The following is a 14,458-nucleotide window of genomic DNA, read 5'->3' as shown; positions in this document are numbered from 1 at the left end:
CTGAAATTGTATATACTTTCAGGCAGTGCTGAGGAGTGGCAGAGTAAGCCAAAGCAATGATACCATGGTTGCAGGAAAACTACCACTGCAGAATCTAATAGCAAGCAACAGCCTTTGATATGTATACCCTAAACGAGAACAGATTGATGCATTGCTCAGTTACCAAAAACTCCAGGATAAAAAGCAGAAAGATCCAATGATACAATCCAATCTACCCGGGAAAGAGAGCTAGAGATCAATACACAGCATCCTTATCACATCTCTTATATGACATACAACTATGTTGCCATAGTAAGAGCTTCCTCCATCTTTATGCAATGGTTGCTATAAAAATGTCTGAGGATAGTCATTAGTGGATGCAGCAAATCTGGCTCAAGGTTTGCTTCCCCCCCCATGTAAAACACACAAGCAAAAATCATGACTATTCTCTTCACAGATAAAAGTCAAATGCAGCAGGTCACTGAGACAACCTACAACCCCACTCTGGCGTGACAGATCACACTGGTTCTCTGCCTTCTCTCCGCACTCTCAAGTGGGGGTTATTTTTTTTTTTAATTAAAAAAAAGCAATGAGCTGTGGGAAAATACTTTAAGCTAAATGAGCTTTACCACCCACAAAAAGACATGTCCCCAAGGGGCCCTCACCGCCCACAAGATGATGAGCACTTCTGTAAAATCTTACCCCTTCTGATACAATGGTATCTCGAAATTCATCGCTTTAACAATGCACACAAAAGGAATCAGCACGCACTCTTCACTTTTAAGAAGATCACCTCTCCTCAAGCTACACATCTCACCTTTCTGAATCTTAAAGAAAGCTTTAGCTTCCCAGCCACCAAAACATGAAAAGACAAGGACAGCCTCTATCAGCAAATACTATGATACAAGCTTTCTCATATTCAGTGCTCACAGCTTAAGAAATGATGCAAATAGCTAGCGGGACCTCCTGCACTAGGACCACTGAGGATGTCCAGTTGATACTCCTGCACAGACCAGGAGATGTGGGACCAGTACCATGCTCGTAAACATCCCCTTGAGCTCAGGTAACAACTTTGCTAGTTTAAGCACTCCATGTACTGAAAAAAAGCCACACCACACCGGTTTTAACAATTAATTACCACAAGGTAGATGGTGAACTTTATACAGCAGGACCTTAAAAAATAAATTTAAAAAACAACTTCGCCATGACCAAACATCTGCCATTTGTTTCCAGTCTAAATTGGTCTGGCATAAGCTTCTGCATCTTTTTATTCCTTTTGTCTGTTAAAGGGTGCTCTCAGAAATCTTTCCCCCGCTTAGATATATCTAGATCAATGAAGTAAAAACTTCTACCTACTACTTCTTTGATTGGCTAAGTACATTAGCTTCTGTCACTCTATATTTGAAGTTTTCATCATCAGACTCTTCTCCTCTATCAACTTTGAGCCCTTCTAAAGCGCAGACACAAAAGTTGCATGTGCATTTGCAGACCATCCGAAACTACGTTACTAAGATCATATAAAAAGGTAACAACAGTTTCATGCTCTGGTATTGCTTGCTTTATGTAAGGTCTTAGATCTATATCTATGTCATCATAAGAATTCATGTTCCCTTGGTTCACATGCAATTCCCCCTCCCAAAAACATTTTCAGAGTCAATACTTTTCCCAGAACAAGACTTCACACCCTGCAAATGTGATACACAACTCGTCTCAAGGCACCTAACCTCACACGGGGCTGTGATAACACCCATTTACTCATTCCATCGCTTAGATCATCACGGGGAATGAAACAACTGCAGGAAAGATCTGTCCTCCAAACAAACAGATGGAGATTGCCTCTGTCACGCTCCATGTTTTAGTGTCTGCAGTCAGAAATGGATTGATGCAAGATCCCAAAGTCCTGGTTCTTTGAAAGGCTGGCAGCAATAGACCAGTACATGAACTATAGGCTACTAACCATGCTTAACAGCTGGCTTGTTTGAAGCACATTTTGCCTCTGGCCCAGGGTCATTCCATAGAAATGGCTTGCTTTAGCTCCCAAATTGCATAATTCAGGGCTTTGAGTACCACGCTGTTCCTGTTTGAGATGTGCCTCCACAAATAAACATGTTTAGTGGGTTTACATGGCAAGGTTTTGGTAGCAGGGGGCCATAGGGGTGGCTTCTGTGAGAAGGATCTAGAAGCTGTCCCATGTTAGGTGAGGGCCCACTGCTGACCAGAGCTGAGCCAATAAGTGATGTTGTTTTGCACCTCTGTGAGAACATATTTAAGACAGGGGAAAAAAAAAAAAAAAAACCCTACACCACAGCAGCTGGGAGAGTGAGAGGAGTGAGGAAGAGCCTTGCAGGCACCAAGGTCAGTGAAGAAGGAGGGGGACAGGTGCTCCAGGTGCTGGAGCAGAAGTCCCCTATGGCCTGTGGTGAGGACCATGGTGAAGCAGGTTGTCCCCCTGCAGCCCATGGAGTACCACGGTGGAGCAGGGTTCCACGCTGCAGCCCATGGAGGAGACCACGGTGGAACAGGTGGACCTGCACTGACGGAGACTGCGGCCTGTGGAAGACCCCTGCCGGAGCAGATTCCGGGCCAGACCTGTAGCCCGTGGAGAGGAGACCACGCAGGAGCAGGTGACCTGGCAGGAGCTGCTGCCCGTGGGGGATCCAGGTTGGAGCAGTTCGCTCCTGAGGGATGGACTCCGTGGTACGGACCCATATCTGGAGCAGTTCTTGAAGAGCTGCTGCCTGTGGGCAGCCCACGCCGGATCAGTTCAGCATGGACTGCATCCTGTGGGAGGGACCCCACAGCACAGGGGACGAGAGTGATCAAGAAGGAGTGGTGGAGAAGAAGCACTATAGACTGACCATAACCCCCATTCCCCCGTGCCGCTCGGGGGGAGGAGGTGGAAGAGGGTGGACTGGGGGGAAGGTTCTTTTGGTTTCTTTCCTTCGCTTCTCACTTCTCTAGCATGTTAGTAATAAGCAATAAATCTTACTATCTCCCTATGCTGAGTCTGTTTTGCCCGTCACGATAATTACTGTGCGATCTCCTCGTCCTTATCTCAACCTTTGAGCCCTTTTCATCGTATTTTCTCCCCATTCCTCTTTGAGGAGGGGGAGTGAGAGAGCAGTTGTGGTGGAGCTCGGCCACCCACCCGAGTAAAACCACCACAACATGGAGGCCTGCGTGCCAAGGCTGGGAACAGCCACTGTGCAGTCACATCCCTCATCTCTTCCGGGAAACAATCATCGTAATCATCCTTCTAACAGAATAGCACAAGTGTCATCAGTACTTCAGGGCTCTGCATTTGGGACCTCTTAACCCTTTAATAGGATTTTCTCATGTGGAGGATGGGGAAGGACAAAGTCATACACATTTTCCGTAGCAGAAGCTCCTCTCATGGGGCAGCATAGCCAAGGGCACCACATCAAAAACATCTCCACAACTCCTGAAATGCAGCCAGTCACAGACAACATCTGTCACACTTGAGTAAATGCAGATCTTCCCAACCAGTGCTAATCTCAGCGCAGTCACATTTCCAGATACTAGCCAAAATTCCCCTGACACCTAAGGCTTCATCAAGCATATCCTGTAAAACAAGTGGTCTGTACTCACTCTGACTGGAAAAGTTGGACTTGTTCTAATCTGCACTTGCAAATAAAGTTATAAATTATGCTCGTAACATACAGCAGCTAATCCACGCTTTTTCTACGGACACTTACACTATGTAAGCAGGTGATTGAAGGGTTTTTGGCTTGTCAGTTAAGCTTACCAAAAGGAAGTGAAAAGGAGAGACTCTTGGCACAAAATGAGGATCTTCATAGCAAGCCAGTAACAAAGCATTCTCCAGTAACATCTGCTCTCAGACAAACCTTAGAAGAGCCATTTCTGCAGTAACAGGCACCACAAGGTTTTACAACAGGCTCAGCAAACTATCCCAACACGTGCAGCTAGAAGCACCTGCACTTTCTGCTTCTGTTGAAACTCCATTCTCACCTACAGTGAACCTAAACAATTTCTCTGCTCCTGAGCTCTCAAATCAGAGAATCCCTGAAGGTCAGGGATGGAAAAGACCTCTGGAGATCATCTAGTCCAACCTTCCTGGTCAATGCAGGCTGAATTACTTGGCACTACCACTCTGCCAAGCAGTATTTAACCTCTGGAAGCAAGGTATAACAACAAAGGAACATGCTCCATACAAACTAGACAGCTTCTGCTTTTCCTTCTCTCCAAGTTCCTTCCTTCTTAGTTTCTTATCCCACCCCTGCTGCTTTCATTTCATCCCTTCTGCTCCTCTTCTAGATATTCTCTCTGCACCCTGCTGTCAGGGCAGGATGTAAGCAGCCTAATTTTATGCATCTAAAGGTACCCACAATAGAAAGGTACTCTTCCCAAGCTCCTTATATAATCGGTGATAAATAGACTGGCAGCTCCAATATAAGATTCAGAGCACCTAAGTTCAGCTCCTTTCAGATGATGAATCAGAGCAAAAGCCTCTCTAACTATATAGGAAGCTTAGCCTCCCAAGTCAGATGCCCAAAAAATTATAGTGTAAATACCCCCCACAGTGTATATAGCTGTGGATTCTTATTTCCAGTTGACTCACTTTCCCTCTCAATTAACACATTCCCAGACTTAACAGATTGAGGTGAACTGCAGGTTGAACTACAAAAGCATAAAGGGAAGAACAGAACAAAAAGGACTGAGCAAGAGCAAGTTTTAAAACACTAATAGCAGTATTTTGACTCTTCAGTTGCATCTTTACTGCGCAATATTTAAGAGGCATTTTGACCATCTCCAGCACTCAGGTGTGAAGAGGCAGCTCTTACTGTATAAAGACACTGATAAACAAATACATTAGTACAAGATAATTAGTTAGAAATTAAACTGGTTTTGGAGATTCTACACAAGCCTTGAGAGTGCTCTGGTCTCTAGAATCAAACAGGGGCATCTTATAAAGGTTCTCTCCTAAAATGATTATCCTTTTTGTTCTGATGTGAGTTCATTCCCCTCTGCCCTTCAATCTCTAGGGCTCTGTGTTCTTAATGCCCCAATCAAAGACTTCAGACTGGATCTGTTCACAGCTGACAACAAAAGTCTCTGTGCCCACGAGCACCTTTGCTGCTAAATGGAAGAAGCAAGTAAACAGAGACATTGAGCAAGCAGGGCATTACAAGCAGACAGCCAGATTAATGTTCTTCCATTCCAGCAGCTGAAGTACCCTGACACTTTCTTGCTGCCTATGCTTTCTGTATGTGACAGTATACAGCAGAAGTGGACATCAAAATGAGGATGAGTAACTGCACAGATTCTCACTGTGGAATTTGACATTTTGGATGGGAGGGAATGGCTAACTGGAAACAACACACAACCTTTTTTATCACATTAATGCATATTAATAGCTTTCTTCAACACTACCTACCATGCCCTTTCAGGAGATGTCTAGCTAGTCAGAACTAGATCCCCTTCTGCTCAGAGCAGCATTTACCTGCACCAAAACCAATGCCATCAGCTTGGGAATTTCTGTGGGGTCCTTGCACAGGACTAGTATTTCCAAAGAGAGATGGCCTGGGGGTCACCCAAATGCTAATGATATCAACTACCTTTCAGCCTTCATTGAGCCAATGACACAGATTACAGGATGACACAAATTACTGCATGAGAAAAGGAGCAGCTGGACTGCCAATTAAAGCACAAAACCAGCAAGAACAAGTTCACAAGTGTCTTGCAATACAGGGAGAAATGAAAGGCCAGGTGTACTATAAAGACAGACCTGCTAGGGAGAACATAGCATCTGTGGATCAGCTATATGACCCCTACATAGCCACGAAAACTTACATACTACCAGTTGGTTTCTATTTTTTTTTTCTTAAATGAAAACAAACTGATTCCAACATTCTGCAAGAGGGATTTCATTTGAAGAACGTTTACCAAGAAGCTCACTTTCTGACCAATCATAATGTGGTATTGCCTTGTAGCCACTGCTGCAGAATCTGTAAAGTAGAAGTCAATGATGGATGTAATACTAAGATACAGTTAACTCACGGCTGTCCATCATTGGCTTTTCGCTGTTAGCTTGCTTTTCTGCCTCTTCATTTAAGGCATCTACATTAATTTGGATTAACATCTTGATCTAATCCTTGTCTTACAGGCAAATCTGTAGGGCAATACAGTCAATGAACATACCTGCGTGGCTGGCTCTCTATGCACTGTATATCTGTTGGGTACTGCTTAATACGAAAAGATGCAAACTTTTGAGTCACCTCATTCTCTGTTCTCTCCATAGCCTACCTCATCAGTCACTAAACTACATAAGAAGCTTAAAACACGTCTCAGTTTCTTTTGTGACTGGAAGTGCTATAGATACCTGTCACCTTCATGACAGGCTTGAGAATTGTTTGTAATTTTTGTGAAAGTACAGCCTCTCGTGCAGAAACATAAAGAAGAGAGGCTGTAGTGCCGAACTGTGAATGCATGAACTAGCTACAGTAGGGAGTGGAAAGTGTGCCTTTGTGGAAAAGGGGCACAAGCCTTCCCAAAGGAAGTGAACTACATACCTGCTAATAGGAAAAACAAGGGAACAGGGAAAGGAGGGATGCCTGCTGACCTTTTGGAGTTCTTGAGTCTTCTATTTCTGTCCTACCTTGTACAGTTCTGCATCACTGCAAGCACATTTGAAGGGCGAGGGCATCTCAGAGCAGAATTCACAGCTCACTATGACACTTGAAGCAACAGAACAGCGTTAGGTCAAGGAGACTTGAACCATGGGAGAAATTCACACCTGTGATACCAGAGGAACTGGCGAATCTGCCTGGTTTTGTTTCTAAGGCAACCAAAGCAGCCTCTCATCACAACCACTTTCATCATTTGAGCAGAAGTGAATTCTGGGCTAATTCTAGTAGCAGCAGCAACCAATAGCCTTTCCAGTTATAGATACTGGAGACTCATCAACATCCATTTTAACTGGCCTTGGGTTAGAGACACTGACTTGTATATAAACAAGTGAGCCCTTAACAAAACTACAGTGGTAACAGACTGGGAACATGCACCAGGAGGCATCATAGCTAGTGGGTCTGGTTTATAAATTTGACTGGTGGAAGGTCATCACCCTAATCCTTATTAGGAAAACTATCAAGCTCTCAAATAAGTCTTCCTGTCACAGAAGGACATTTATCCACCATCTTAGCTAGTTTTTAGCTAGTTTTTATCTCAATGAAACTTCAAATGCTCTAGCAATTGTTAGTAGATCCTGGCAGAAGTACAGAAACAAGAAGCTGAGGTCCTACCCCCACTTGAAGATGCATGATCTGGAATTCTCTCAGGAATTATCCCAGAATAATGGGATAGCTCATGTGATTTTGGGAAAACAAACATCACCTGGACATTACACTTGGAAGTCCAACATCCCAAAGCAAAGGCAGGCTGTCAACATTCCAATGTTACTGAATTTAAGACGACTGAGTCCTAGTTTCACCTATAGCCTCAGCCCTATTCCAGTGTAAGGAATAAACATCACAATCAGAATTACATATCTTTGTTTGCAACTTAAGTAGAGATGTCCAAAGCTGTAATATTACCCCTCCTGTAGCAAGTAATATGCTGAATAGGTGTAAGCTGTGGAAAAACCTGTAATAAAGCTTTTTTTTTTTTTGAAAACACCTAAGCATTCTGCCTCTAGTCTAATTCTACTGCCCTGAAATAGCAAGGCAACCACTATACAACTGTAACACAACTAAACGTAAAGTGTTGTATCATTCAGCCCTTAAGCCATGCTGAGTCTGGATCTCCCCACGAGGTAGAGGACCTTGAGCAACAGTGATGAATTGCATTTGAACAGATAAAATCTGGTGGCAGAGCCAGAGCAGACACACAATCTATGTCCATGCAAGGAAAAATATTTTACTTGCTGAGATGCACATCACCGCAAGATGCCTATTAAACCAAAGCAAGGTGAGACTGAAGCATTTCCAGTAAACTTGCATATGATGGTCTCCTGCTGAGTAACAGGAACATAACAAACTGGTATCTGTGTCAACTTTTAAGGCTTCCTGCAAATGTTCCTTGGCAAACACTGATTTTATTCCCCTGAGCTTGCACTGAACTGAAACCAAAACCTTCTTTTTTCTACTATACCACCACCAGCAAGTTTTTGTCCACCCTGAACTAGTTGGATAATTACTACAAAGCCTAAAGGAAAAAGCTCATACAGGTGAACAAGAGGTCAGAAGCACTTCAGTGGGAACGAAAGGAATTTTTTGGATTATATTTACTCATTTTTAATAATGTATTAAAACCTACATTTGTCTACTACTAGAAGACAAACATGCACAGCTTGGCCCTCAAATTATGTTTTAAGTGTCCTGCTCACAGTGTGACTTAGGACAAAGAAATTTGCAAAGAAAACTGTGGGCAGAAGTACTCAGCCTCAAGAAAAAAAAGCAGGAGGTGGTAAACAATACATAGCTGCGTGTTCCTTGATCCAGAGTCAGGCATGTTACAAGGCTGAACTCTGCAGCAGTACTAAATCCCATCAAGAAAGGTGTAACCTCATCCCACAGAACAGCTCTTTGGTCTCTCCTAGGAAGCACGAGTGCCTACAAGGAAAAAAAATAGAAAATAAAAGAAAACACACTCTGCTGGCTAGACTAGAAGACACAATCCCAAGATGCTGAATTCCACTCCATGCAATTGGCCAGTTCTATCTGATGAGAATGCCAAAATGCATTTATTGCTTTCACCAACTTTTTTTTTAAATATTTATTTTTAATTTGACTAGTTTTCACATTACGGATGTTTCCTTGGAGGCCATAACCCCATCACTTATGGCAGTTCAACAAGGAGAGGACAATCCAGAGGACACCTTACAGCCCACACCACCAAGAGCTTCAGAAGAGCTGCCAAATGAGCTCCCAGTTTTTTTTGACGAGTCTTGAAATAAAAGGGGAATGCTGAAGACTGAAAAATATGCTAGTGTTATACCAGTATTTTAAAAGGTTGAAATAGGATGAGACATGTCAGTCTTGTCATCCTGACATTGATTCCAGACAAAATAATGAAAAAGCTGATATGAGACTCAGTTAATAAAGGAGGACAATGTAATTACTGCCAATCAACATAGACTTTACAGGAAAATATAACTTGTCAAACTACCAACACTTTTTGGTGTGATTACAAGTTTGAATGCTAAAGGTAACAATGTTGATGTAATAAATATTCGCACAATGTCTTACCTGGTGCCACAAAGCACAGCAATGCAGCATACAGTATCAGCTAACTGTTCGGTCTACACTGAACCAGTACGCCAGTAGCTGAGATGGGCAGGATGCTACTGGGACTCGGTTTTGTTCCAATGCTACATGCAAATTAGGCTGCTGGCATGCAGATTATCTGTCTGTCGTGTTGACTAGTATCGCTTCATTTCCTCTGCCCTGAACTCCCACCTGCTTTATCCATCTGTTGTCACCTTTCCTTACCTTCACCTGGAAGTGCTTCGGAGCAGGCATAGTTGCACATCCCTGACCTGTACAAAGCAATCTCTAACCCTGACCTAAGCCACGCCTGACATCTCAGAGCCCTGCCATACTAACAAAGCCATGTTGCCAAATCTACACTGTTGTACTAGCCCGTCTGCTTAGATAATTCATTTTTGGTGGCTCATTAAAACAGATTGCTCTACAAGTTTATTCACAAGACACTCTTACCTAGCATGGAGGTACTGTCTGTAACAGTTGCATGAGAACAACACTTAAATAATGCAAAGTTGTTCATACAAAGCAGAAATCTGAAAGTATGTACAAAACTTGACAGCAAGAGCTTTGACATTAAGAAATTCAGTCAGCACACTACGAAGTAAATAACAAACCCTTAAGATCTGTCTGCTTCTTTTATTTCCTCTCCTCATACAGCAATAAATGGGGCAAGGAACAGGAGAAGTATAATCAATTCCTTATTTCTCTCCAAACAACAGCTCTCACTGATACATGACCACAGAAGTCTATTGTCCATTTAAGCAAGCTGTCAGGTTAGGAATATGTTTTTTGGCACCTTTTTCTCAAATCCTGTAGAGGTTGCATAAGAAATGCACTTGACATTTGTGCATTTAAAACATAACTCAGAAGTGACAGCCTGGATATACAGTAGGATGAAACAATTTAAGGCACTCAGGCTTAGATTAGCCTGTATTAAGTGGAAGATGACTGATTTTTCCTCAGCCAAGGCTGGCAACCTCACCCATAAATGCCAGGCCAGGGGTTAAAGTACTTTTGAGCTTTCGTAGATGTTTTTCCACTATGGTAGTAAAGAAAGAAGCTTTGGCAGAGGCTAACTGAAAAGAAGGCATACTATCAGCACTGCAACCTTCAACAGCTCCAAAACAAAACATCAAAAATGCCAATGCTGCCGACTGACCTAACGAACACAAGGAATTTTCTATTCCACGACTGCTACCTCATTTTCCAGTTCTCATCCTTCACACCTCCACCTAATATTTACATCTTCAAGTTTCCTGTTTTCTGTAACACATTAACACGTTTTTGAATGCAAGTGCAAAACATTTTCAAAGCTGAAAACCTAAGTAACAGACTAAAATAAACAGAATGTTGAAACAAAATTATGACAAGGAACTGCTGCATTAATATTAAAATAATTAATTCTCCTAAAGTCAATAAAGCCTCTATTGTGGAATCCCATTCATTTCCAGTGTGAAGAATCATAACAGGAGCCAACAACCTTTTCTTAAGTATGTTCAGCACAGTGCCATACAGAAAAGATAGGTGATGTCAGTTGGAAGCCCCATGACTGTAACTTCTGTCATCTCTTGTTAATCTTGGCGTACATACAACAAACAGAAAATACGCATTTTGGGGCTCAAATTCCTTAAAAGGTGTAAGGAGAAAACGCCAGGATGTTTCCCAGCCACTAAGGAATAGGATAAGTGTGAGGAAGGCTGGAAGAGGGTTGGAGTCAGGTGTCTCCTGTAAAGCTGGGCCACAGAAAAGATCTGCAGTGTTGCCTGGCAGCAAGTAATTATCTGCCAGTGTGCTGTTTCCACGTGCCAACAACCAAAGCCCACACAGGCAGCAAGCATGGGAAAGTACATGCGTCAGCTAAAGCTTCAGGCTAGTTCCACTGCTTCCTAAGAAAAAAAGCAGAGGTGCTTTGGAGCCTAGCCTTTGGTTAATCTATTTGCTATTACTGCAACAAGGTCTATGAACCATACATGCACTCAGACAAAACGTCCAGAGACGCAAAAATCCAGGAGATGCTTCTGGCACTTAAAAGCCAGAAATCAAAGACAAGAGAACTGTCATCCTAAATGAGCCATGCAAAAACAACAACAGCTCCACCCCAGAATGTTTAGGAAATACCCAACAGAGGCTGATGAGAGCAGGTTAGATAAATCCTGTCCAAAACGGTTGGTCGTGCTTTAGGATACAGAAAAGGGTCTCAGACTCTTGAGAGACCTTACAGCAGTCCTCTGAGTGATGTTCCTGTGACGGCTTACAAAAAGGAAAGCAGCACATCCCAACCTAACTGTCCATACCTCTTCCCTCATTCTCCCCCAAGCTCCAAAATGACTCCCCCCTGCACTGGGGTTAATTACAGAGCAATTCAGACCCAGACAAAAAAGCACCCTCAAATATCATGTTATCCAAAGCCATTTCATTCATGAACTGCCAGAGTGCCATAACTCCTGTTCCCTCCTTCGTGTCCCCTCCCGCCTCTGCCTGCCCTTTAAGGCTCCCAAATGCCTGTGCACTGTATGTGGTGGCAGCCTAGTTTTAATACGCACTTATTAAGATCCTAATTGAATCCCACATTGCCTTGTGTGCATCTTGCCAGCCAGAACACGAACAAGGCACCCTATAATTCAATTAGAAGGACCTGCAGCAAGCTTATCATTAGCCTGTCAGGTTGTTAAGTAAAAGACATCTAGGAATAGGGGAGAAAGCTAAACAAAGGGAGAACTGTTAACAGCACCCCTCCCCAATTCATGCTGAGACTCCCATATACTTGCTTGAAATATGGAATCTGCCAAGCACTTGAATGACAGCTTATCACATCACCCTAACAGGCCTTTCTTTTGTTTCAGGAGACTTAAAAAGCATCTCCAAAGCTGGAATTAGTCTTGTCCCAGTCAGTTCTCTTCTGCACAGATTCACAGGAAAAACACCACTAATATACACAACAACTGCAAACAAAGAAATCTCATTACCTGCCAAAACCCTGTTGACAGAGGAATGGGTGGCCAAACCAGGCTGTCCCCTTTCATGGAAAATCCCAGCATAAGGCAAGTACTCTGGCAACAAGAAGCGTCTGCAAAACAAAGAGAGTAAATTTACATGGGGAAAAAGCATCCCAGTATGCTAAAAGCCCTGGACAGCAACTACAATTACTTTGAGGAAACCTGACTGAATTCCACCAGACTATACAGGGAAGACTGAGCTCCTTTGCTTAGCCAGCCACTTCATGGCTTCAAAGGAGTGGCAAATTACAGATTAGATCCTCCTCTGATCAATGTGGCTGTGAAGTCACCATTAAACAAATCCTTTACCTCCCACAATAGTTTTCTAATCTCAAACCAGCAGGTCTCACTAAGAATCTCCCATCAGACTCTTTTCTCCTATTCTACCTTCACACTGTAGCTCCATCATGCACATAAGAACCACCAAGACCATGCTGTGCTTCAAAATGACACAGGGTGAGCTGATCACGCTAACATGCCACCTCTGGGGTTCCAGATACTGCAAACCAAGAAAAACAGCAGCCTTGTGCAAGAAAGGAAATCCATCTGAAAGTACCATAGAGCTGTACTGCAACTAGTACCTCAAGGATTTTCATACCCTTATACTGTTAGGTGTACAAGCCTTACCTTGGGACAAAGCGCCCCAGAGATGGTGCAGACATGCGGGCATTACGGGGAGCTCGGTGCCTAGATCGGTCTCCATTGTCCCTTCAACAAAAGAAAAACAAAAAAATATTGCACATTAAAATACTATACAATGTAACATTATCCAGAAAAAAAAACAACCAAAAAACCCCACACAGATAATGTCAACTACTCCTCTTGATTGAGTTTTAATGTTTCTCTTGCATAAGTCATATGCTTATGTTCCAAATTCATGCAACTTACTCTACCAAAAACTCCTGATAGGTTTGCATGCAGGTAGCCTAACATACACTTACCTCATTGTTTGAGGGTGCCTCAAAAGTATTGACAAAAATCAGTCAATAAATTAGTGTCAGTACCCAAGCAAATAAACCAGAAACCTTACAATTTGGACTGTGAGAGAAAAAGCAAGCATGCCATAGTCCTGACAAAAACTTTCTGCTAGTCAAAGAGATCTGCTAAGTTTCGTTTGTTCATTTCCAGGAATGTTGGCAAAGGAACATCATCTGCAAACCACCCTTTTGAACTCCCTCCTTCAAGGTCCAGGTTAAGTGCCATTACAGCCTAAGGTATATCTCGTCTTTCACAAGCTTTTCCAGCAAAATCAGGAATGTTAGGTGATGATATCAGACAAAACCATAGCTTCTCAAAAACCTCATTCCGTTTCACAATAAACAGCTGTGCCCTGGGGGAGGTGAAAGGGCCTAGCATCTGTCTTCCTACAGTAGACATGGGAAAGCCTTCTTCCCCAGGACAGTGCAACACTGAATAGGTTACCCAGAGTACCTCTGGAATTGCCAACCTCGGAAGTCTCAAGCCAGAGCTAGACAAAGCTGACATGGCTGACAATCTGATTTTGGCAATAGCAACCCCACATCAAGCAGGAGACCAGACTGAAAAACCTCCAAGAAGCAAAATTCATGGTACCACATTCATAGGTCACAGAAGATCTGTAATTATACAGCCCAAAAACTGCAAGGAAAATATTGAAACTACATCACTAACTCAAGCTCTGAAACAGATCTCTGCAAAGATTTACTCCATCCAGAAATTTGTGTGACCTTGCACAAGCAGAAAGTCTGTTGTCCCTGGATTCTAGATCTCTATCTGACTGCAGCTCTACTTGCCTCCTTCCCAGGCAGCTGTGGGGAGAATATTACTTGCAGAGCCTTAGAATCACTAGAAAACTAAATATTTGTTACGCAACACATCAGCAGCACATTCCTAATCAACTCCAAGCTGTGCTTGTCATCAGGTTTGTTTTTTTTGTTGTTGTTGGTTTTGCTGCTGTGTGGTGGTTTTTTTTGGTGGTGGTGTCCCCCCCCCACTTCCTTTTCGAGTCTGAGAGCAAAAGACATGCACCGAGAAGAAAATCCATTGCATGATTGTTTCCCACACACTTCAGGAACCAGGAACACAAGAGCAGAGGTTGCTCTGCAAAGTTCATTAGCATTTCAAGCTGTTTCACCAAAACCTAACCTGAATCAAAGCTAAAAGCTTCCATTTCTCCTCCCACTGCAGACACAGCATTTGCAGTTGACAGCCAAAGCTGCACCTTTCCCTGAGGTTTCTGTGAAGCCAACAGGGTTCCTGAAA

The 14,458-nt window shown here is 43.0% G+C and overlaps 1 protein-coding gene across 3 annotated transcripts in view; it reads right to left on the bottom strand.

Annotated features, from left to right (window-relative positions):
- Positions 1 to 14,458, bottom strand: part of AMBRA1 (autophagy and beclin 1 regulator 1) — a 130,576-nt gene that overhangs the window by 65,474 nt on the left and 50,644 nt on the right. For 2 of the 3 annotated variants that reach the window (XM_040557763.1, XM_040557765.1), the window contains 2 exons: positions 12,845 to 12,928; positions 12,188 to 12,288 (listed from right to left, as the gene is read on the bottom strand). In XM_040557763.1, coding sequence (XP_040413697.1) covers positions 12,188 to 12,288; positions 12,845 to 12,928 — 185 coding nt within the window. The remainder of the gene's footprint in view (positions 1 to 12,187; positions 12,289 to 12,844; positions 12,929 to 14,458) is intronic. The other variant, XM_040557764.1, reaches the window with a different exon arrangement.

This window comes from Cygnus olor, chromosome 5 (assembly GCF_009769625.2).
Source record: "Cygnus olor isolate bCygOlo1 chromosome 5, bCygOlo1.pri.v2, whole genome shotgun sequence".
Lineage (NCBI taxonomy): Eukaryota > Metazoa > Chordata > Aves > Anseriformes > Anatidae > Cygnus > Cygnus olor.
This window is presented reverse-complemented; position numbering and strand designations above follow the sequence as displayed.